General features: G+C 35.3%; 2 protein-coding genes across 5 annotated transcripts; both read right to left on the reverse strand.

Moving 5' to 3' along the window:
* Window positions 1–3090: 3090 nt before the first annotated feature.
* On the reverse strand, window positions 3091–8445 carry LOC104222262 (U-box domain-containing protein 35-like). Of its 4 annotated transcripts, none has more exons than XM_009773474.2 (10): window positions 8345–8445; window positions 7548–7782; window positions 7150–7271; window positions 6959–7080; window positions 6214–6404; window positions 5430–5755; window positions 5105–5206; window positions 4582–5016; window positions 3741–4490; window positions 3091–3605 (listed from the first exon to the last, which is right to left on the reverse strand). In XM_009773474.2, the coding sequence occupies exons 2-10, from the start codon at window positions 7753–7755 to the stop codon at window positions 3414–3416; spliced, it is 2448 nt and encodes an 815-aa protein (XP_009771776.1). In that variant the 5' UTR covers window positions 7756–7782; window positions 8345–8445; the 3' UTR covers window positions 3091–3413. The 4 variants fall into 4 exon arrangements, with proteins under 4 accessions (XP_009771776.1, XP_009771774.1, XP_009771777.1 ...); XM_009773472.2 differs by lacking the exon at window positions 8345–8445 and adding an exon at window positions 8119–8311; XM_009773475.2 differs by lacking the exon at window positions 8345–8445 and adding an exon at window positions 8019–8110.
* A 5942-nt stretch (window positions 8446–14387) lies between these two features.
* LOC138887887 (uncharacterized) lies at window positions 14388–16107 on the reverse strand. Its single transcript, XM_070169677.1, has 4 exons — window positions 15631–16107; window positions 14999–15541; window positions 14443–14601; window positions 14388–14396 (listed from the first exon to the last, which is right to left on the reverse strand). Exons 1-4 carry the CDS (start codon window positions 16105–16107, stop codon window positions 14388–14390), a joined length of 1188 nt encoding a protein of 395 aa, XP_070025778.1.
* Between the last annotated feature and the right edge of the window lie 1567 nt (window positions 16108–17674).

A 17674-nucleotide genomic window follows, 5' to 3' on the forward strand; every position in this document is an offset into this window, starting at 1 on the left:
TAAAAAAAAGATGAAAACATTAAATTTATCTTACATTAGTTTCGAAAAATTTGAGAATCGCCTACCAGAATTAAAACTTGAAATGTGAGTTTAAACGAGTAATGTGAACTGGCTGGCAGCAATGCACAATGACAATTCTTTCGAAAGAAAAATTGGACTTGAAATGTGAGTAATTTTGGATGGGTAATTTTAAACGAGTAAAAAAAATTGGTTAGGGAAACGTCACGTAGACATATTTTAATTCATTAACATATGTTTAGGGATGTTTATAAAAATCTGAAAAATCGAGCCAAACCGAAAATCTAACCAAATCGAAAAGAAAAAACTGATACTTTTTAGGTTTGGTTTGGTTTTGATTTTGAATTTTAAAAACTGATTAAATTTAGTTTGGTTTTGATTTTAATAAAAATAACCGAAAAAAACCCGAACCAAACCAACTGTAGAAGTAACTATTTAAATTTATTATTACATCTATATATATTTTTATACTTTTATATAAAATTTCTAAAATTTTATGGTACATATTAGTCGTTTGTATTTTTATTCTAGTTCTTTGCTATTATAAAAATCTAATTCTTTGCTTTTACATTCTAGTTTGATTAGTAGTTTTCTTTTACTAAGTACAAGAATATATTTCATATTAACAATAATCGATTTTTAATTGAGTACCTAATTATGCATCATTATTTGATTCAATTATCATCAATATATGTTGGTAAATGATAGATTTCTCAAAGCGCAATTGGTTTGATAGTGTTAGGTTAAAAATGTAGTTGTCGGAATATGTGTTAGGTAGTGTATGCCTCATATTTAAGAAAAAATCCGATAAATAACCGAAAAAGCTGAAAAACCGACAAAAACTGAATCAATAAAAAACCGACTTAATTGGTTTAGTTTGGTTCCAATATTAGAACCGACTTACTTGGTTTGGTTTCTTTTTAGGGAAAAACTGATCCAAACCGAACCATGAACACCCCTACATGTGTTGTCTTCCATCAATCATCAGTCGCCAATAAACCCCTTTAATGGTCTATAAACCCTTAATCATCACCCCAACCCTGAACGGCTGAACCCTAACCCTTAACATTCAACCTAAGTCAATAGACATCCTTAGTAGTTGAGTCTCAACTTTAGGTTGCGTCCTCCACTCTTGTTGTGGTCGAGAATAAACGCATGGTCGAAAACACTAAAATAATGATTACAAGATGTTCGTCCTTGATTTTTTTTTATATCTTTTAAACATCATATTAATCATCATGTAACTTTTAAAATTACTAGAATTGACAGTGTATTTCATACCTTAAGAGTTGGTCATTCTACAACATGTAATAACTCAACAAGCAAGACCTATAAGTATAAGAGCGTTATATAGTAAAGTGGTGTCAGCAATTAATACTTCTAAGTAGATGAGTGTTGTATAATAAATATTGGTCTATGTTATCACCATGTGTTGATATTAAGTGATGTTTTGAACGATTGTAATAGGTAGTTAGTCATCAAATTGCATATATTGCCTTAACATTATTTTATAATAATGGACATTAGCTATATAACGATAGTTGTATTAACCAATTATTGGCTTAAGTAATAAACGATATGATTGATACGTAATACTAATACATTTAATCCAATTCAAAATATGCAATTACCTAATAATGATGAATAAGGTATAACTTTAGGTTATTCACGAACAATTATCATATTTCTATTAATAATAACTAAATTACTAAATTACTAAATTACATAACGAACAACTAATAATTGATGATCACGCCTATTCCTATTATATATGATTGATATACAGTTCTTAATTCTTTAATATGAATACCTTAATATGAATACATGAAGGTGTAAATTCAAGTTATTGTAACACTTTGATCATTGGTGGAGAATATACATATAATGTAGTTGAATGTATTTCACTATCTATTGATTTACATTAACAATAGAATTATAGACCATTAGTGGGGTAGAGTATAGACTGTAGATTTCTTTAAAAATTCCTGTGAAAATTTTGAAATTCATTGGCAGATTGGAGCCATAGTTTAATAAGTAAAATATTAGGGATAAAGTATGAAGTTCCTTTCACTTTATAATTTTATTTAAGCATTAATTAAGCATGAAGGTCAATTGGCAATTCAAGCTTAAAAGTGGGTCAGGTAGCCACTTGTTGGGATCGAAATAATATGGTGCATGCAGAAACTAACAATACAAAGCTTGGTGAACGATAAATCAGACGACAAAAAGAAAAATATACTAAACTAAGCATAATAGTTTATTATGGTTTGGTCAATTGATCCACATATGATAAAACTAATATAAAAGTAGAAAAACTATCAAGAGAAAAATCTCCACCTAAACAAAACTTTTTAGTGACTACATTGTGGATATTTTTTTTGTGTTCTTGTGAGAAGCAAAGATCCTTAATTTATAGATGTGCAAAATTTGTCTTCCAAGAAAAGGATGAGACATATTAAGGAGATTTAATCCTTTTAGGAGTCTGTTTCCATTCCACCAAGAGCCCCTCCAGGGACTGTAAAAGAGACGAGATTATAAGGTATGGTTTTGTCTTATAAGTCCCACTTCGTATGCAGAATATGAGAAACCTTAAGACTAGAAAAAAGCACTTAGTATGCAATATATGATATCCAAAAAACTTCAAATGCACTTTTCTTATCCCCAATCGTTAAAAAGGTACAAGAATAGAAAGTTATGACTTTTACCTTTTGAGTTCCGCTTGGTATGGTATGAGAAACCTAAAAACATGAATAGTGTGCAAATACGATAACATAAAAATTTTCAAATATTCTTTTCCTATTTCCAATAAGAAAAGAACAACAAATGATAGGGTGGTTCATTTTGTGCAGTTAATCCAAACCTAGTACTTTCTACTTGGATTATAGATGTATACGTGAAACCTACCAAATTTCAACAAATATTAAATTTGAATTTATATTTTCAAAATGAATTTAATTTTAATAAACTTAAAGACCGAACTCATCAAGTTTAAATCCCCGATCCGCGTCAGTTGAAATGAGAATTTTATGAATTCTGAAGTCTAATCAATAAAATGCCAACTTCACAAGGAGATTGCAAACACCATGTTTAATATTAAGGAGGTCTTAACATGACCATTGCAACTTCACTGATGCATGTTATAACATACTTGTCATATGCAACTTACTTCCTTCTCTCCTTGCACTACTATTTTTCTTACCTTCTCACATATTTTTATCACTCTAACATGACTGTATCTTGGACTGTTTACTCAATCTCACACTTCCACATTTTACACTTACAAAGAAACATCAAAATCTAATGACTGGTTGATTGTGTAAAGTCATAAAGGCACATATATTTGACAAGCTATGTTAAACTAGGCTATAAATCTAAAGAAGATCTATCTAAACAATCTAAATATTTCCAGCCTTTCTTGATTTCCAGTCAAGAATTGCAGAAAGTAGTGCATAATTTGGTAGAAGGTTCTTATGAGGTAACGGTAGGTTTGTCATAGGTGATATATCGTTATCCTTTAGCCATGTTTCTATCGCCTTCCTGTCGTATGTATACCCATCAGCTGCCACACAAGGTTCCTCCATTACATCCTGTGACAAAAGAACCAATCGCTACTTAGAAATGAAGATGAAAAACTTGATAGAACATAACAAATGAATCTTTGGTGCTATTGTGTGCCACATATTATCACATTGTCAAAGTTACAGGAAGTAGAGAAGACACACCTTGAGTAAAGGGCACAAGTAGTAGGTAGGAGGAGGAGGCCGGGTAGTTGAGGCAGAATCTCGAGCCTTATTAGCAACCTCTTTCAATTTCTCCAATGCAGGGAGAATTTCTTCTTTCAAATCAGGCCTGTCTCTTCGACAAATCTCTGTGCATTTAAGTGCTAGCGCTGCTAGTTTCTTTGTTTCTTCTAATGGCCATTCACCAGCCTTTGAATCTAGTACCTTAGTTAGACTATCCTTATCGATTGCTGTTTCAACAATGTGGGGAAGCCCCATTGGTGCTTTTGCTGTTAACAACTGCAAGAGAACCATCCCAAATGCATAAACATCAGATTTTGGAGAGATCATTCCGGTCCTTTGGTACTCAGGGTCGATGTAGCAAAGTGTTCCCACAGGACCTGTATCTCTGTAAATGGTGGATAATGCAGCGTCTGAATTTATCATTGTTGACAGGCCAACATCGCCAATTTTACTGACAAAATTACGATCAAGCAATATGTTTGCTGGCTTTAGATCACGATGAATAATTGGATCTGGCTTGGAGTTGTGAAGAAAGGCGAGAGCAGAGGCCACTTCCCATGCAATTCGATATCTATCAAACCATGGAATTGGAGGTGTATCATGTTTCCTGAACAACCTCTCCTCTAAGCTACCATTTTCCATGAACTCATACACTAAGCAACCACGATCAGGGCACACGCCAAGAAGGATTAACAAGTGTGGATGACGAATTTTGCTCAATATTTTCAGCTGAAAAATACAAAAGAGCAGATTCTCAGAATCCTTAAACAGTGGGGGCAAACTCAATTTAGTCATTCTCTCATTCATTAACTTGCCATACCTCTTGTTGAAACTGCTTCGTCAGGTCAGATCCCTTGGACTTGGAGTGAAGAACTTTGACGGCAACTGTAGTATGACGCAAGCTGCACTTATAAACGGTTCCATATGCGCCCACACCAATTTTAAGATTTTCAGCAAATGAAGAGGTAGAAGATACGATTTCTTCCCAAGTAAATTCCTGGTACTGATGTGCCTGATCTGTCAAGGCATTTTCAAGCTTGTCTTTTTCTTTTGCCTCACGTAATGCTAATAGTTCCGCTTCTTTTCTTAGTGCAGCCTCTCTTTCAGCACAGTCCTTCACATAATCAGCTTCTCTTTTTGCAGCTTTGTACTCCTCTTTCTCTTTTCGTACCAAATCTTTTGCTTCTTCCTCCTTTAAACTAATTTCCTGGAGTTTAATTTCTTCCTCCAACCGGCGGTTTTGAAGTTCATTCATCTGTTTGTGGGCAGGTTTATGATCACAATACAATGTGAATCAGACATAAACGGATGAACATTTAAAAGTCATTGTTTCCTAAACATACCTTCCTAGAAGCATCAAGTACTTCAGTTTGTGCAACTGCGTACATTCCTTGAGTATGTCTTAGTTCAGTTCTTAGCTTCTCTAGCTCAAAATTGATATCCACCTGCAGTAAAGAGTGAGAACCATTAATTTGGGTGGCAGATCGTTGACCTTTTCTAGGGATGATCATATTTGAGTAGCTCTTCTACGTTCTTGCCACTATGTACCGAATGTTTACCAAAATAATTATGCAGAGGAAGTTAGTTGACCAGCTCTGAGCATAAACATGTAAGTGTTTTAATCAATGCCAATAAGTAATGAATATAACAAACTGCAGCAGAAAATACCTCATTTCTCAATGATAAATCTGTTGGAGCCCCTGAGGTGGAAGCTTGATCATCTGCCATTGTATAAAAGTCTGTTACTAAGCTCCGAAAACTAGAAGCAAGATTATTCCTTTCCCTAAGAAATGATCTTTGGGGACAAGAACTGACATCGTCCTCGCTGTCTCCAAAATCAAGAGAATAGTTCTTATGGTGGATGATTTCATTTGAGATTGCTCTTCTATGAGGAAAGTTCTGATTAATATTTGAAAGAGCTTGAAATCTTTGTATTGGCAGTGAAGGAGAACGGAATTGACTGTACGAAGAACTTGAGTCCAGGTCTGACTTTTCTGAAAAGCAGAACACAGATAAATTGTTCAGTTCAGTACTTGAAGTCTCTCTAGAAAATGTAATTCATTGTTGGAAAATAACTAAATATGGAAACACTAACAAGAACAATAAATCAACAGACAATTTTTTTTGTTTTTAAAAGGACTTTGAATCTGAACGATTTTCAGGCACGCTATGAAAGGCAGTATCTTCATAGTAGACTTCTATCGCTACCTTGAAGCAAATAACAAAGTCTAAGATGCATTGAACTAGTCAAGAATCTTCAAATGTGCGCTCAAATAGAAGATACAAGATTTTAAATCTCTCAAGTACTTTTGAAGGAAGAAATGGAGCATCCAGACACTGACAGTACTAACCAACATCTTCCCCATCTTATTCACGGTGCTCCTGAAGCAAAAGGGAGCAAGAAATGGAACTAATGAACTAGATAAAGTAAATGCAAACAATTAATTTATACCTGTTAGTAAACTGGAAGAGTGGCCTGTTGAAGTGCTGATTGAGCAGCTAGTGTTGCTATCTTCAGTCCAACTGCTTCCATTTATCTCTGAATTAGAAGGACGTATAGATAACAACTTTCCTCTTGAAACAGCATAGATGGTACAAAAGCTTGGAATACTGTCTGAGATTCTTGAGGATAAGCTTTGTCCCCTAAACAACAAATAAAAAATTCAAATTTACTGAGGGAAATGGCATTGATACTAGAAAGTACACTCTCCAAAGGAGCCAAGCCAGTGAAGAGGTAAGGAAAAAAACCTCGAGGAAGTAGAGATTTCCAAAAAGTGAAGAAGACCTTCACCTATATCAATTTCAATCCACTAAACTATTTATTGATAAAAAGAGAGAATAAAGCATAGCCTCACCCCTTGAAAAAGTCACGCAAAAGGACCAATACACCTTTCCTCCCAAGGATCTTATGAAGCTGGCATGTATTTCTATTAATAAACTTTTTTCCATATTAGGTGCCATTCCTCTATGCTGTATTGTATCTTCTAAGATACTCGCAGGTTGTTGCATTTCGTAAGTATCACTATTTTGCAGTGTCATATGACATGACAAACAGAATTCACAACTATGATTGGCAATATGGTCCGAGTTTAGGCAACTATGTACCTTAAAATAAAAATAAATAAATAAAGAGATTGCCATTTCAGCAACAGGCAGTAGCTCATAATTAAAACTTAAAACAGCATACATCTTATTACCTAGAAAATATGCTCCAAGACGAAGCACCTATGACAAGCTTGATGATGTTAAGTTTGGAGACCTCATGTGCTATTGCTTCCACGATATCATCTGATTCAAGCTGTACAACTTCTACTTGGACCTGTGTGTAATTTTGAACGATCAGCGATTTAATTTTAGGAGATTTTCCACTTTTCTGATGTCTATTTACCTTTAGTCTAGTGCATAACATCTTGTAAGGATGCAGCTTTTCACTTGTTTGCCATTCTACATCCTTCCGGAAAGCGGCCACTACATCATCCCGCACTTGTGAAATAGGTATAGAGTTTCCCACTAAAGAAAGCATAAATAAATTAAGAATTCATAACCATATATAGCATATCATATTACCCAAAAGTTACTTGTTGTTGACAGATTTTTGAATTCATATGACATACTATATGAGAAAGAAGTCATGTAACAAAGATTAAACATGAATTAGTGGCCTATGGAAGTCCTCAGCAATGATAAATTGCTAGGAAAAAGGCATCTGCTAACGAGTTGTGGTACACCAGAAAGCTTTAGAGATATCAATATTTGAAACAAATACATTGAAGAGAAACAACTTACTGGGAGTTGGCACACCAGTTATGCACGGCCGGACATGTAACAGCTTGAAGCAAACCTTTCCTTCAGGCACAAATTTGTCTAATGCCCAGCTCACAACATATTTGCTTTTTTTCTTACCATTAATAGCTACTGCAATGGTGGAAGAGTTTAATGGATTCAAAGCACTTAGGCCTTCCACTTTAGTTACTACTCCATCTTTTTCTTCCATCACTTAACCACTCTTGTTGTCAAGGCTCTATTACACAAAGAAAAACAGTTTAGCACGTTGTATACCAATTTGATAGCTAGTAAACATGAAAATTCCTAATTATGACTACTTTTTTCACCCCAACAAAACATATAAAAAATCTGTTAACCTTTGCAATCAAGACAAACTGAGACACATAAATTAACAAGAAAAAAACATCACATCAGAAAATTCCATGACAGAACAAGCACGTTATAAGGATCATTTGCTAACTCAAACCCCACCTACACATTTCTTGAAAATGCCTATGAAATTTTTTATAAAGAACCAAAAAGACCAAGAATTGAGAAACTTTTGAGAGAAAAGTCAAAGCAGAATCCATACAAATTCTTGGAAACTTCAGACGCAGAAATCCTTAAAACCTATGTGAAGAAGAATAGAGACATAAGACAAGGACAATAGGGACATAGTTTTTGTCTCTCAAAGAAACCTCCTTAAACTATGAAAATGAAGGATATTTGGTTTTAACATTAAATACTACTCTAGTAGTAAAATATAAGGTATGAGAATTTCGCAGAAGGCATGAAGATGACATAAGATGACCCACTACCCAAGCATGACTCAGTCTGACTTGTTGAGATTTTCACTCAAAACCATGCCGTAAATCCATTTGCTTGTATCAGATGATTACGTCTTTTTAAAATGACTTTTCAGTTCAGTCAATTGTAGTTGTAGATTAATCCAATTATTGTTTCCAACTTTTTTTATTATTGGATAGTCCCACTATAGTAAAGGAATCATTTGGCATATTCTTTTGTCTCTTCTGCTCTTTCTTGTCCACAAACAAAGTATGTAGTTTCCTTGGCTTCTTCCAACCAGATTTTAGGTGGATATGATACTATTAATTTTCCAAAACTAACTTTCTTACATTAAATGTCCACATCATTTTGGTTTATTTATGAAAGGATTTAAATTAGTATTCACTGCAAAAATTTACTGCATTACCAAACTAGCACTTGAAAGATGGCACGTAATAACTTAACGTGTTATTACCATCTTTTACCCCCAAGTTAGTTTGGTTTGGTAGTTGTTGACCTTCTCCGTCATTGCCACGAGTCATCATATGATATCCCATTTTCCCACTTCTTTCTTACGCAAACATAACAATATAACGTTGAAAATTGGTGCTTTTGGTCATCGTACCATCAAGAACTTGCGATTAACTATTCACTAAATTAAATTAAGACAATTAATCTATTCAAGCACTTTTCTAACGTATGAATATTTAATAAAACTAATCTAGAGTAATCAAACTATGAAACTAAAGGAAAACAAGTCGGCAAAATTAGAGATGAATTCAATGAGAGACGATATTCTAGAGCTATGGGTTGACTAACATTTCCGTTGAGTCTTACACTTAAATTGTCTAATTAATTTATCTGGTTTATTGATTGACAGCGTTAATATTACTAGTAGCCTTCTCCCGAAGTAATACTCGTCTATTCAAGCTATCCACGCCTCTATTCCTATGGAATTAGAATTAACATGAACACATTAATAATTCCTGTATAGTAACCAAGTAAGGCGATTAGGTATATTCCTATCCTAACCGCAAATCCGTTCCCGATGCTCTAGTTAAAGATCTCGCTCTACTCAATCTTATATGCAATCTAGACTTCCCTCTCCCTAGTTGAATCCTAGATTCGCAGATAGTTGATGTTTTAACTTCAATACCACACAAGAGGGGGGGGGGATGATTTGTGTGGTGTCCAATTTTCGCTTAAACTGATTATGGAAGGACCTAGTTCTTCTAAGTGTTCCTTACCCTACTATTGCAGAAATAGTAAATGCGGAAAGTAAAGAACACAAGTATTTTACGTGAAAAATACCTGGCTCAAAAGGTGAAAAAACCATGACCTACTTCCCAGTAGGATTTTTCCAAACTCTCCACTAAATCACTAAACCAAAAATTGCATTTATAAAAATACTTTTGTCAACCTAGGACTAACTCTAATCCCTTGTAGCAAACAACCTCTAACTGTTGCGACAACTTTAAGTTAACTCTAACTTGAATACTCTGAGTACCTATTACAATTGCTTATAGATAAAGCTAAAAGGTACAATATGAAAATACCTACTACAAATGAACTAGAATAAAAGATAGACACTTGAAACTGGTTCTTCTATCTGGTTCATGTAGCTTCAGGTTTGCACACTTAAATCACACACGAGTTGCTTGCAAAATGCCTTGCTATTTTGCTCTCAATTCCCGTTTAACTTCTGCGTTTGTGCATACCTGTAAAATGAGAACATCATGCAATATATAGAGTTAGCAAATTAAGAAATAACTAGAGTTCTAATGCTACTCTTCCTTGGTGGAAGAGTTCTAGTTGATCTCAACTTCTAATTCCTCTCTTATCTTGGAAAGTGTTCTGTTTGATCAAAGAGTCCTTCTCATTATCATTTATGCAACCTTTTTGATCAGGAGATATCAGTTATACCAAGTTAAGCTTATCTCCTTCACGTGCATCTCACATGCTCGATTGCCCGTGTCTATGCCTACAAGAGATGGACCTGGTTCATTCCTGAGCTTCCTTTGTCAATCTTCAAAACAAACCTTCACTTGGGCCAACAATAGTATTCAATTGGTGATCAAGCAATTAAATAATTAAGTACAAGATTGAATAAATAAACCAATATGATAAAATAATAAGAACAATTCAAGCTTCAAACTACAACGTTCATGTTGCGCCCAAAACACTAGACTAAGAAACTATGAAATTAAAGGAAGAGAAGAGAAGAAAAACTAGTAAGAATCCTCCTCCAAAGTGTCGTGTTCTCTTCCTAGGTCTAAAGTATGTCAATAGTCCCAAAAATAATGTTTTAATATATATATTTATACCAAGTAGGGTCAGGCCCATACGAAAATACCTTTTCCTACACGAAATAGGATTGGGACTCTGAAAAAATTACACTAGCGCGTCGCATGGGTTGTATCTCTCACTCACTTTCTTCAATAGGTCTGCGAGGGTTTCTTCTATTGATGAATCAGGTTCATCTACATTTTGCCTAATTTTAACCAGCCCTTCAGTGGCTTCACCAAACCCACTTCCCCTTGTTTCTTCACACTTTCCTCCATTTTATCAGATTCTGCTCCACAAACGTCCATTATCCTTGTATCAGGAGTGGGTGAAGAACCAACCACTCTTTTACCCATTCCCCTCTCTTAACTACGAGCACTCTCACTCTCCTTTTCTTTTTCCTTTTTATTTTTACCACCAATCCTTCTAGACTCAGAATATTCTACATCAACCACAGATCCAACCAGAATAAACCTATTCTCCAGATTCTCAGCTAACTCAGAAATTACTTCAGTAGTAGTTTTTGGCCCAGAGGTTACATGTTCTGTATCATAAGACCCAGTTTCTTCCCCCTCAGTAGAAGACTTGAAGGATTCTTCAGAGTTCTGGGGTTCTTGGGCTTGGCTAGCTTTCAATCGAGCGTCTAGTTTCTTTGATAATGCATTTCCAGTCACTTTCTTGCGAGCAAGCATCTTAACTCTTCTTTTCTTAGGCTGAGGAGTGGTTGAACATGAGTATGTCTAAATTTGCCAAAACAGAGAAAATATCATTAGAGATTAATGAATCATTAACACATGACACAAGAGTATACTATTGAAATATGAGATTGAGCAAGATTTAATCTACTTATGTACAAGATCATCCTTAATTCCAATATGTTCCTCTCAAAGTAATCTCTACTTAAGACTTTTGTGAAGATGTCAACAATTTGCTTGTCAGTAGCACAAAACTCCACAGTGATCAAGCCTTTCTCATAGTTGTCCCTAAAAAAATGGTTCCTAACATCTATGTGTTTAGTTCTCTTATGATGAAGCGGGTTCTTTGTCATAACAATGACACTAGTGTTATCACAAAATATAGGGATACAACCAACATCAATTCCAAAATCCAATAATTGCTATTTGATCCACAACAATTGAGCACAAGATGAAGCAACAACAACATACTCAACTTCAACAGTAGATAAGGCCACTGAATTTTACTTTTTAGTAGCCCATGACATAAGACATGAACCAAGAAAGTGTGCCATACCTGAGGTGCTCTTTCTATCCGCAAGAAAACCTGCATAATTAGCATCAGCATATCCCACTAGATTGAAATTACTACCTTTTGGATACCAAAGATAAAGGTCAGTGGTGCCTTTTAGATATCTCAAAATTCTCTTGACAGCAGTCAAGTGAGACTCCTTTGGGTTTGCCTGAAATCTTGCACAAAGGCCTACACTGAAAATAATGTCAGGTCTACTAGTAGTGAGATATAACAATGAACTAATCGTTCCCCTATACAACTTCTGATCAACAGATGAACCAGGTTCATTTATATCCAACTTTGTAGTTGTTGCAATAGAAGTGTCAATTTCTTTGGAATCTTCCATTTTAAACCTTTTAAGCAACTCTTTTACATACTTCTGCTGATGGATCATAGTTCCATTTGAATTTTGTTTAACTTGTAAGCCTAAAAAGAAATTAAGCTCACCCATCATGCTCATTTCAAATTCACTTCCCATTAGTTTAGCAAATTCTTTACTTAGCTTATCAGTAGTTGCTCCAAAGATTATATCATCAGCATATATCTAAACTACCAAAAGATCTTTACCTTTTTCTTCCAAGAATAAAGTATTGTCAATTTTACCTCTCTTGTAGTCATGCCCATGCAAGAATTTTGATAACTTTTAATACCATGCTCTTAGATCCTGCTTGAGCCCATAAAGTGCCTTGTCAAGTTTGTACATATGATCAGGATATTCCTCGCTTTCAAACCTTGGAGGTTGCTTGACAAACACTTTTTCCTTGAGATAGCCATTGAGGAATGCACTTTTGACATCCATCTGATGTAGAGTGAATTACATGTAAGCATCAAAGGCTATGAGGAGTCTTATTGCTTCCAACCTTGCAACTGGAGCAAAGGTCTCATCATAGTCTATGCCCTCCTCTTGGCTATATCCTTGAACCACCAATCTTGCCTTGTTCCTTGTAACTGTTCCATGTTCATCAAGTTTGTTTTGAAGACCCATTTTGTGCCAATTATATTTCCTTAGGTCTGGGTACCAGATGTCAAACTTGACCCCTTTCAAATTGGTTGAGTTCATCTTGCATTGTATTTACCTAGTCTGCATCCTGCAAAGCTTCAGCAATATTTTTAGGTTTAGTAAGAGATAAAAAAGTATCAAAAGCAAAAAGATTCTTTAATGAAGATTTGGTTTTAATTTCAGAGGTTGGATTAGTAATTATGTTCTCAATGGGATGAGAACTTTGATACTTGTAAGGTTTCACAACCAGTTGGTTTCCTCTTGATGTTTCTCCAATGTTTTGTTGCTGAGGAACATGTTCATGGACAGGTTCCATCGAGGTATGAGATTCAGTTCCCCCTGCCAGGTTGCCATGAATAGAAGAACCTATTCCTTCTTCTGGTGCAACTTTAGCCCGGGCTTTGATTTCATTTAAATTTCTTACTAGCCCAATTGCTTAATTTTCATGTTCATGTCTCTAAAAAAGAATGTTGGTTTCATCAAAAACCATATATACACTTTCTTCTACACGCATAGTTCTTTTGTTGTAGATCTTATTAGCTTTACTCTGTGAACGAATATACCAAGAATACTCCCTCATCACTTCTGGGATCAAACGTACATAGGTAGTCTTTATCATTATTGTGCACAAAACACTTGCATCCAAATGCCCTAAGATAGGATATATTTGGTTTTCTTCCCTTTAAGTAACTCATAGGGAGTCTTCTCTACAAGAGGTCTAGTCATGCACTTATTAATAATGTAGCATGCAGTATTTACAGCTTCTGCCTAGAAGCTATAAGGCAGTTTACTAGAGAGAAACATAGTCCTCGCCATATCTTCAAGTGTCCTATTCTTTCTTTCAACTACTCCATTTTGTTGAGGAGTCCTAGGAGCAGAAAAATTATGATCTATACCATGCTCATCACAAAATTCAGCATATTTAGCATTTTCAAATTCAGTGCCATGATCAGATCTAATTGATACAAGTTGATTACCTAGATGTTTCTGAGTTTTTCTAACAAAATAATTGAACATATCAAATGCTTCATCTTTAGATGATAAAAATAATGTCCAAGTAAACCTAGAGTAATCATCAACAAGCACCATCACATATCTTTTACCACCTCTGCTTAATGTTCTCATTGGACCACAGAGATCTATATGGACCAGTTTTATCGTTTTGGTGGTACTTACCACTTTCTTGCATTTAAAAAAGGATCTTACCTGCTTCCCCCTTGCACAAGCCTCACAAGTTTTGTCTTCCTTGAACTTGATGTTAGGAAACCCTATCACCAGGTCCTTGGAGACTAATTTGTTGAGTTGACTCAGACTTGCATGTCCAAGTCTCTTGTGCCAAAGGAGGGGATCATTGTCCAACACACTTAAGCAAGTGAGTTTATTTTCTGAAAGTGTGGACAGATCTACAATGTAAATATTGTCTACTCTTTTTCCCTACAAAACAATCTTGTCAGTGGTAAGATTTATCACAAAATATTTGGTAGAGGTGAATGCTACCAAGTTACCTCTATCACAAAGTTGTGATATACTGATTAGATTGTATTTTAAGCCATCTATCAAGTAGACATTCTTAATAGAGTGAGAATATGTCTTACATACCTTTCCAATCCCAATGATCTCACCTTTCTTTCCATTTTCAAAGGAGATATTACCTCCTTTGAGGTCCTCAAGTGAAAGGAAGTGGTTCTTGCTTCTTGTCATGTGCTTTGAGCAACCACTATTCATGTACCATATTTGGCCGCTCCCCTTCACTTGGAGCTGCAAAAGGAAATTAGGGGTTAGTTTGAGGAACCCAAACTAGTTTGGGTCCCTTTCTATTGGCAAAAGGGTGAATCGAATTCTTTTTGGTCCAATCTAGCAGCCTATTTTTCCTTTGAACAAATATTTTATTCTTTTGACTAGCCTTTTCTTTTGTAGTGCATTCACTTTTGTAATGACCAATTTTACCATAGTGTGTGCAAAATTTGTTCTCAAGAAGTGTGAGGTACTTGCTTTTGGGATCCCACTTATGTACAAGTGTTCCGTAGCCAAGTCCTCTCTTGTTGCTACTATGATATTCATGTAGCCATAAAAGTGTATTGGAGGACCAGTTCCATTTACAGGTTCTATCAAGCTCGTGCTTGACTTTGCTTAGATCCTCTGTCAAAATTTTTACCTGCTCATCCTTCTTATACAACTCATCTTTTAGTTTACCTACATTTTCTTTTAGAGTGAGTTGTGTGCAATCAGATGTCTTCTTACTTGTTCCTAATTTCAGTTTTAGGTTTTCAGTTATAAGTTCTAGGACATTTGATTCAAATTCATGAACCAGGTTCTTTAGTGCAGTATTTTCACTTACAGTCTCACTAACTCTGAGTTCCAGGTTCTTACACTTAGCTTTTAAAATAACATATTCCTTAGACAATTGTTCCTTTTCATTGTTTATATCCTCAAATTCATCAATGAAATCTAGAAGTAACTCAGATAGCTTTTCTTTAGACAAAAACTTAATCTTATCTTTGAGATGAATTATACTTACCTCAGATTCCTCATTGGATTCTCCAATTGCCATAAGTGCTTGTTCATCTCCATCTTCATCATCTGAGTCCTCATCTAAGCTTTCTCCCCAAGAAGCAACCATATCCTTTTTCGATCCTTTGTTCTTCTTGGGATTAACCTGTTCCTTCTTCCTGTTTCTTCGTTCAGCTCTTTCCTTCTTCTATTTAATTTTCCATTGAGGACAGTTTTTGATGTGGTAATTAGTCTTTCCACACTTGTAGCAACCTTATTGGTTTGTTTTTAAGGAACCCTTGGTTTGCTGTAACTTCCACTTCTTGAGAAATCCTTTCCTCTCATTAGGTACTTCTTGAAGTCCTTTGTGATCATAGCCATTTCATCCTCTTCTAGATCGGAACCTTCAGTGATTATGAGTGCCAGACTCCTTTCCTTCTTGGGTACATCCATCTTCATGGGTTGACTTCTAAGTTCATAAGCAATGAGATTTTCAATTAGCTCGTCCAACTTAAGAGTGGAAAAGTTCTTTGATTCCTGAATGGCAGTGATTTTGCTCTCCCAAGAGACTGGTAGAACCCTTGTCAAAATCTTCTCAACTTTGTATTCTTCAAGAATAACCCTTCCAAGAGACTTAAGTTCATTTGTTAGTGTGGTGAACCTTGTATACATCTCTTGGATGGTTTCACCTTCCTTCATAGTAAAATTCTCATATTGAGAATATAGTAAAGTTCCTCTAGACCTCTTCACCCAAGGTGTTCCTTCATGAGCCATTTGCAAAGTGTCCCAAATTTCCTTAGCAGTAGTGCATCTTTGAATTTTATTGTACACGTATGGTCTAAGTCCACACACAAGCCATTTCTTGTCCTTGGCATTTTTTTCTCATTTCCTCAAGTCCTCAGCAGTGCAGTCAACTCTTGTTTTTGGCACATCTACTCCTTCAACATTCTTCTTCGTGGTAGCTAGGGAATCATCAGTGACAATGTCCCAAAGCTCATAGTCCTCTCCTATGATGTGGTCTCTTATTTTGTTTTTCCACCAAGAGTAGTATAGGCCATTGAAGATTGATGGCCTAGCAGTGGATTGTTCTTCCCAATTTCCAAGTGGTGCACTCATCTTGATCTTTTCCTAAGGTGTTAGCCTTTTCAAGGATAACCTGCTCTGATACCAATTAATGTTTTAACTTCAATACCACACAAGAGGAGGTGGGGGGGTGGGCGAGGTGATTTGTGTAGTGTCCAATTTTTCGCTTAAACTGATTATGGAAGGACCTAATTCTTTTAAGTGTTCCTTAACATACTATTGCAGAAATAGTAAATGCGGAAAGTAAAGAACACAAGTATTTTACGTGAAAAACACCTGGCTCAAAAGGTAAAAAAACCACGACCTACTTCCCAATAGTATTTTTCCAAACTCTCCACTAAATCACCGAGCCAAAAACTATATTTACAAAAATACTTTTGTAAACCTAGGACTAACTCTAATCCTCTTTAGCAAACAGCCTCTAACTATTACGACAACTTCAAGTTAACTCTAACTTGAATACTCTGAGTACCTGTTATAATTGCTTCTAGATAAACCTAAAAGGTACAATATGAAAATACCTATTACAAATGATTTAGACTAAAAAATAGACACTTGGAAGTGGTTCTTCTATCTGGTTCATGTAGCTTCAGGTTTGTACACTTAAATCGCACACGAATTGCTTGTAAAATACCTTACTATTTTGCTCTCAATTCCTGTTTAACTTCTGCATTTGTGCATACCTGTAAAATGAGAACATCCTGCAATATATAGAGTTAGTAGATTAAGAAATAACTAGAGTTCTAATGCTACTCTTCCTTGGTGGAAGAGTTCTAGTTGATCTCAACTTCTAACTCCTCCGTTTTCTTTGATAGTGTTCTCTTTGATCAAGGAGTCCTTCTCCTTATCATTTATGCAACCTTTTCGATCAGGAGATATCAGTAATACCAAGTTAAGCTTCTCTCCTTCACGTGCATCCCACATGCTCGACTGCCCGTGTCTATGCCTACAAGGGATGGACCTGGTTCATTTCTGAGCTTCCTTTGTCAATTTTCAAAACAAACCTTCACTTGGACCAACAATAATATTCAATTGGTGATCAAACAATCAAATAATTAAGCGCAAGATTGAATAAATAAACCAATATGGTAAAATAATAAGAACAATTCAAGTTTCAAACTACAACGTTCATGTGGCACCCAAAACTCTAGAACTAAGAAAACTATGAAATTAAAGGAAGAGAAGAGAAGAAAAACTAGTTAGAAACCTTCTCTAAAGTGTTGTGTTCTCCTCATAGGTCTAAAGTATTTCAAAAAGT

This window comes from Nicotiana sylvestris, chromosome 3 (assembly GCF_000393655.2).
Source record: "Nicotiana sylvestris chromosome 3, ASM39365v2, whole genome shotgun sequence".
In the NCBI taxonomy this organism is placed as follows: domain Eukaryota; kingdom Viridiplantae; phylum Streptophyta; class Magnoliopsida; order Solanales; family Solanaceae; genus Nicotiana; species Nicotiana sylvestris.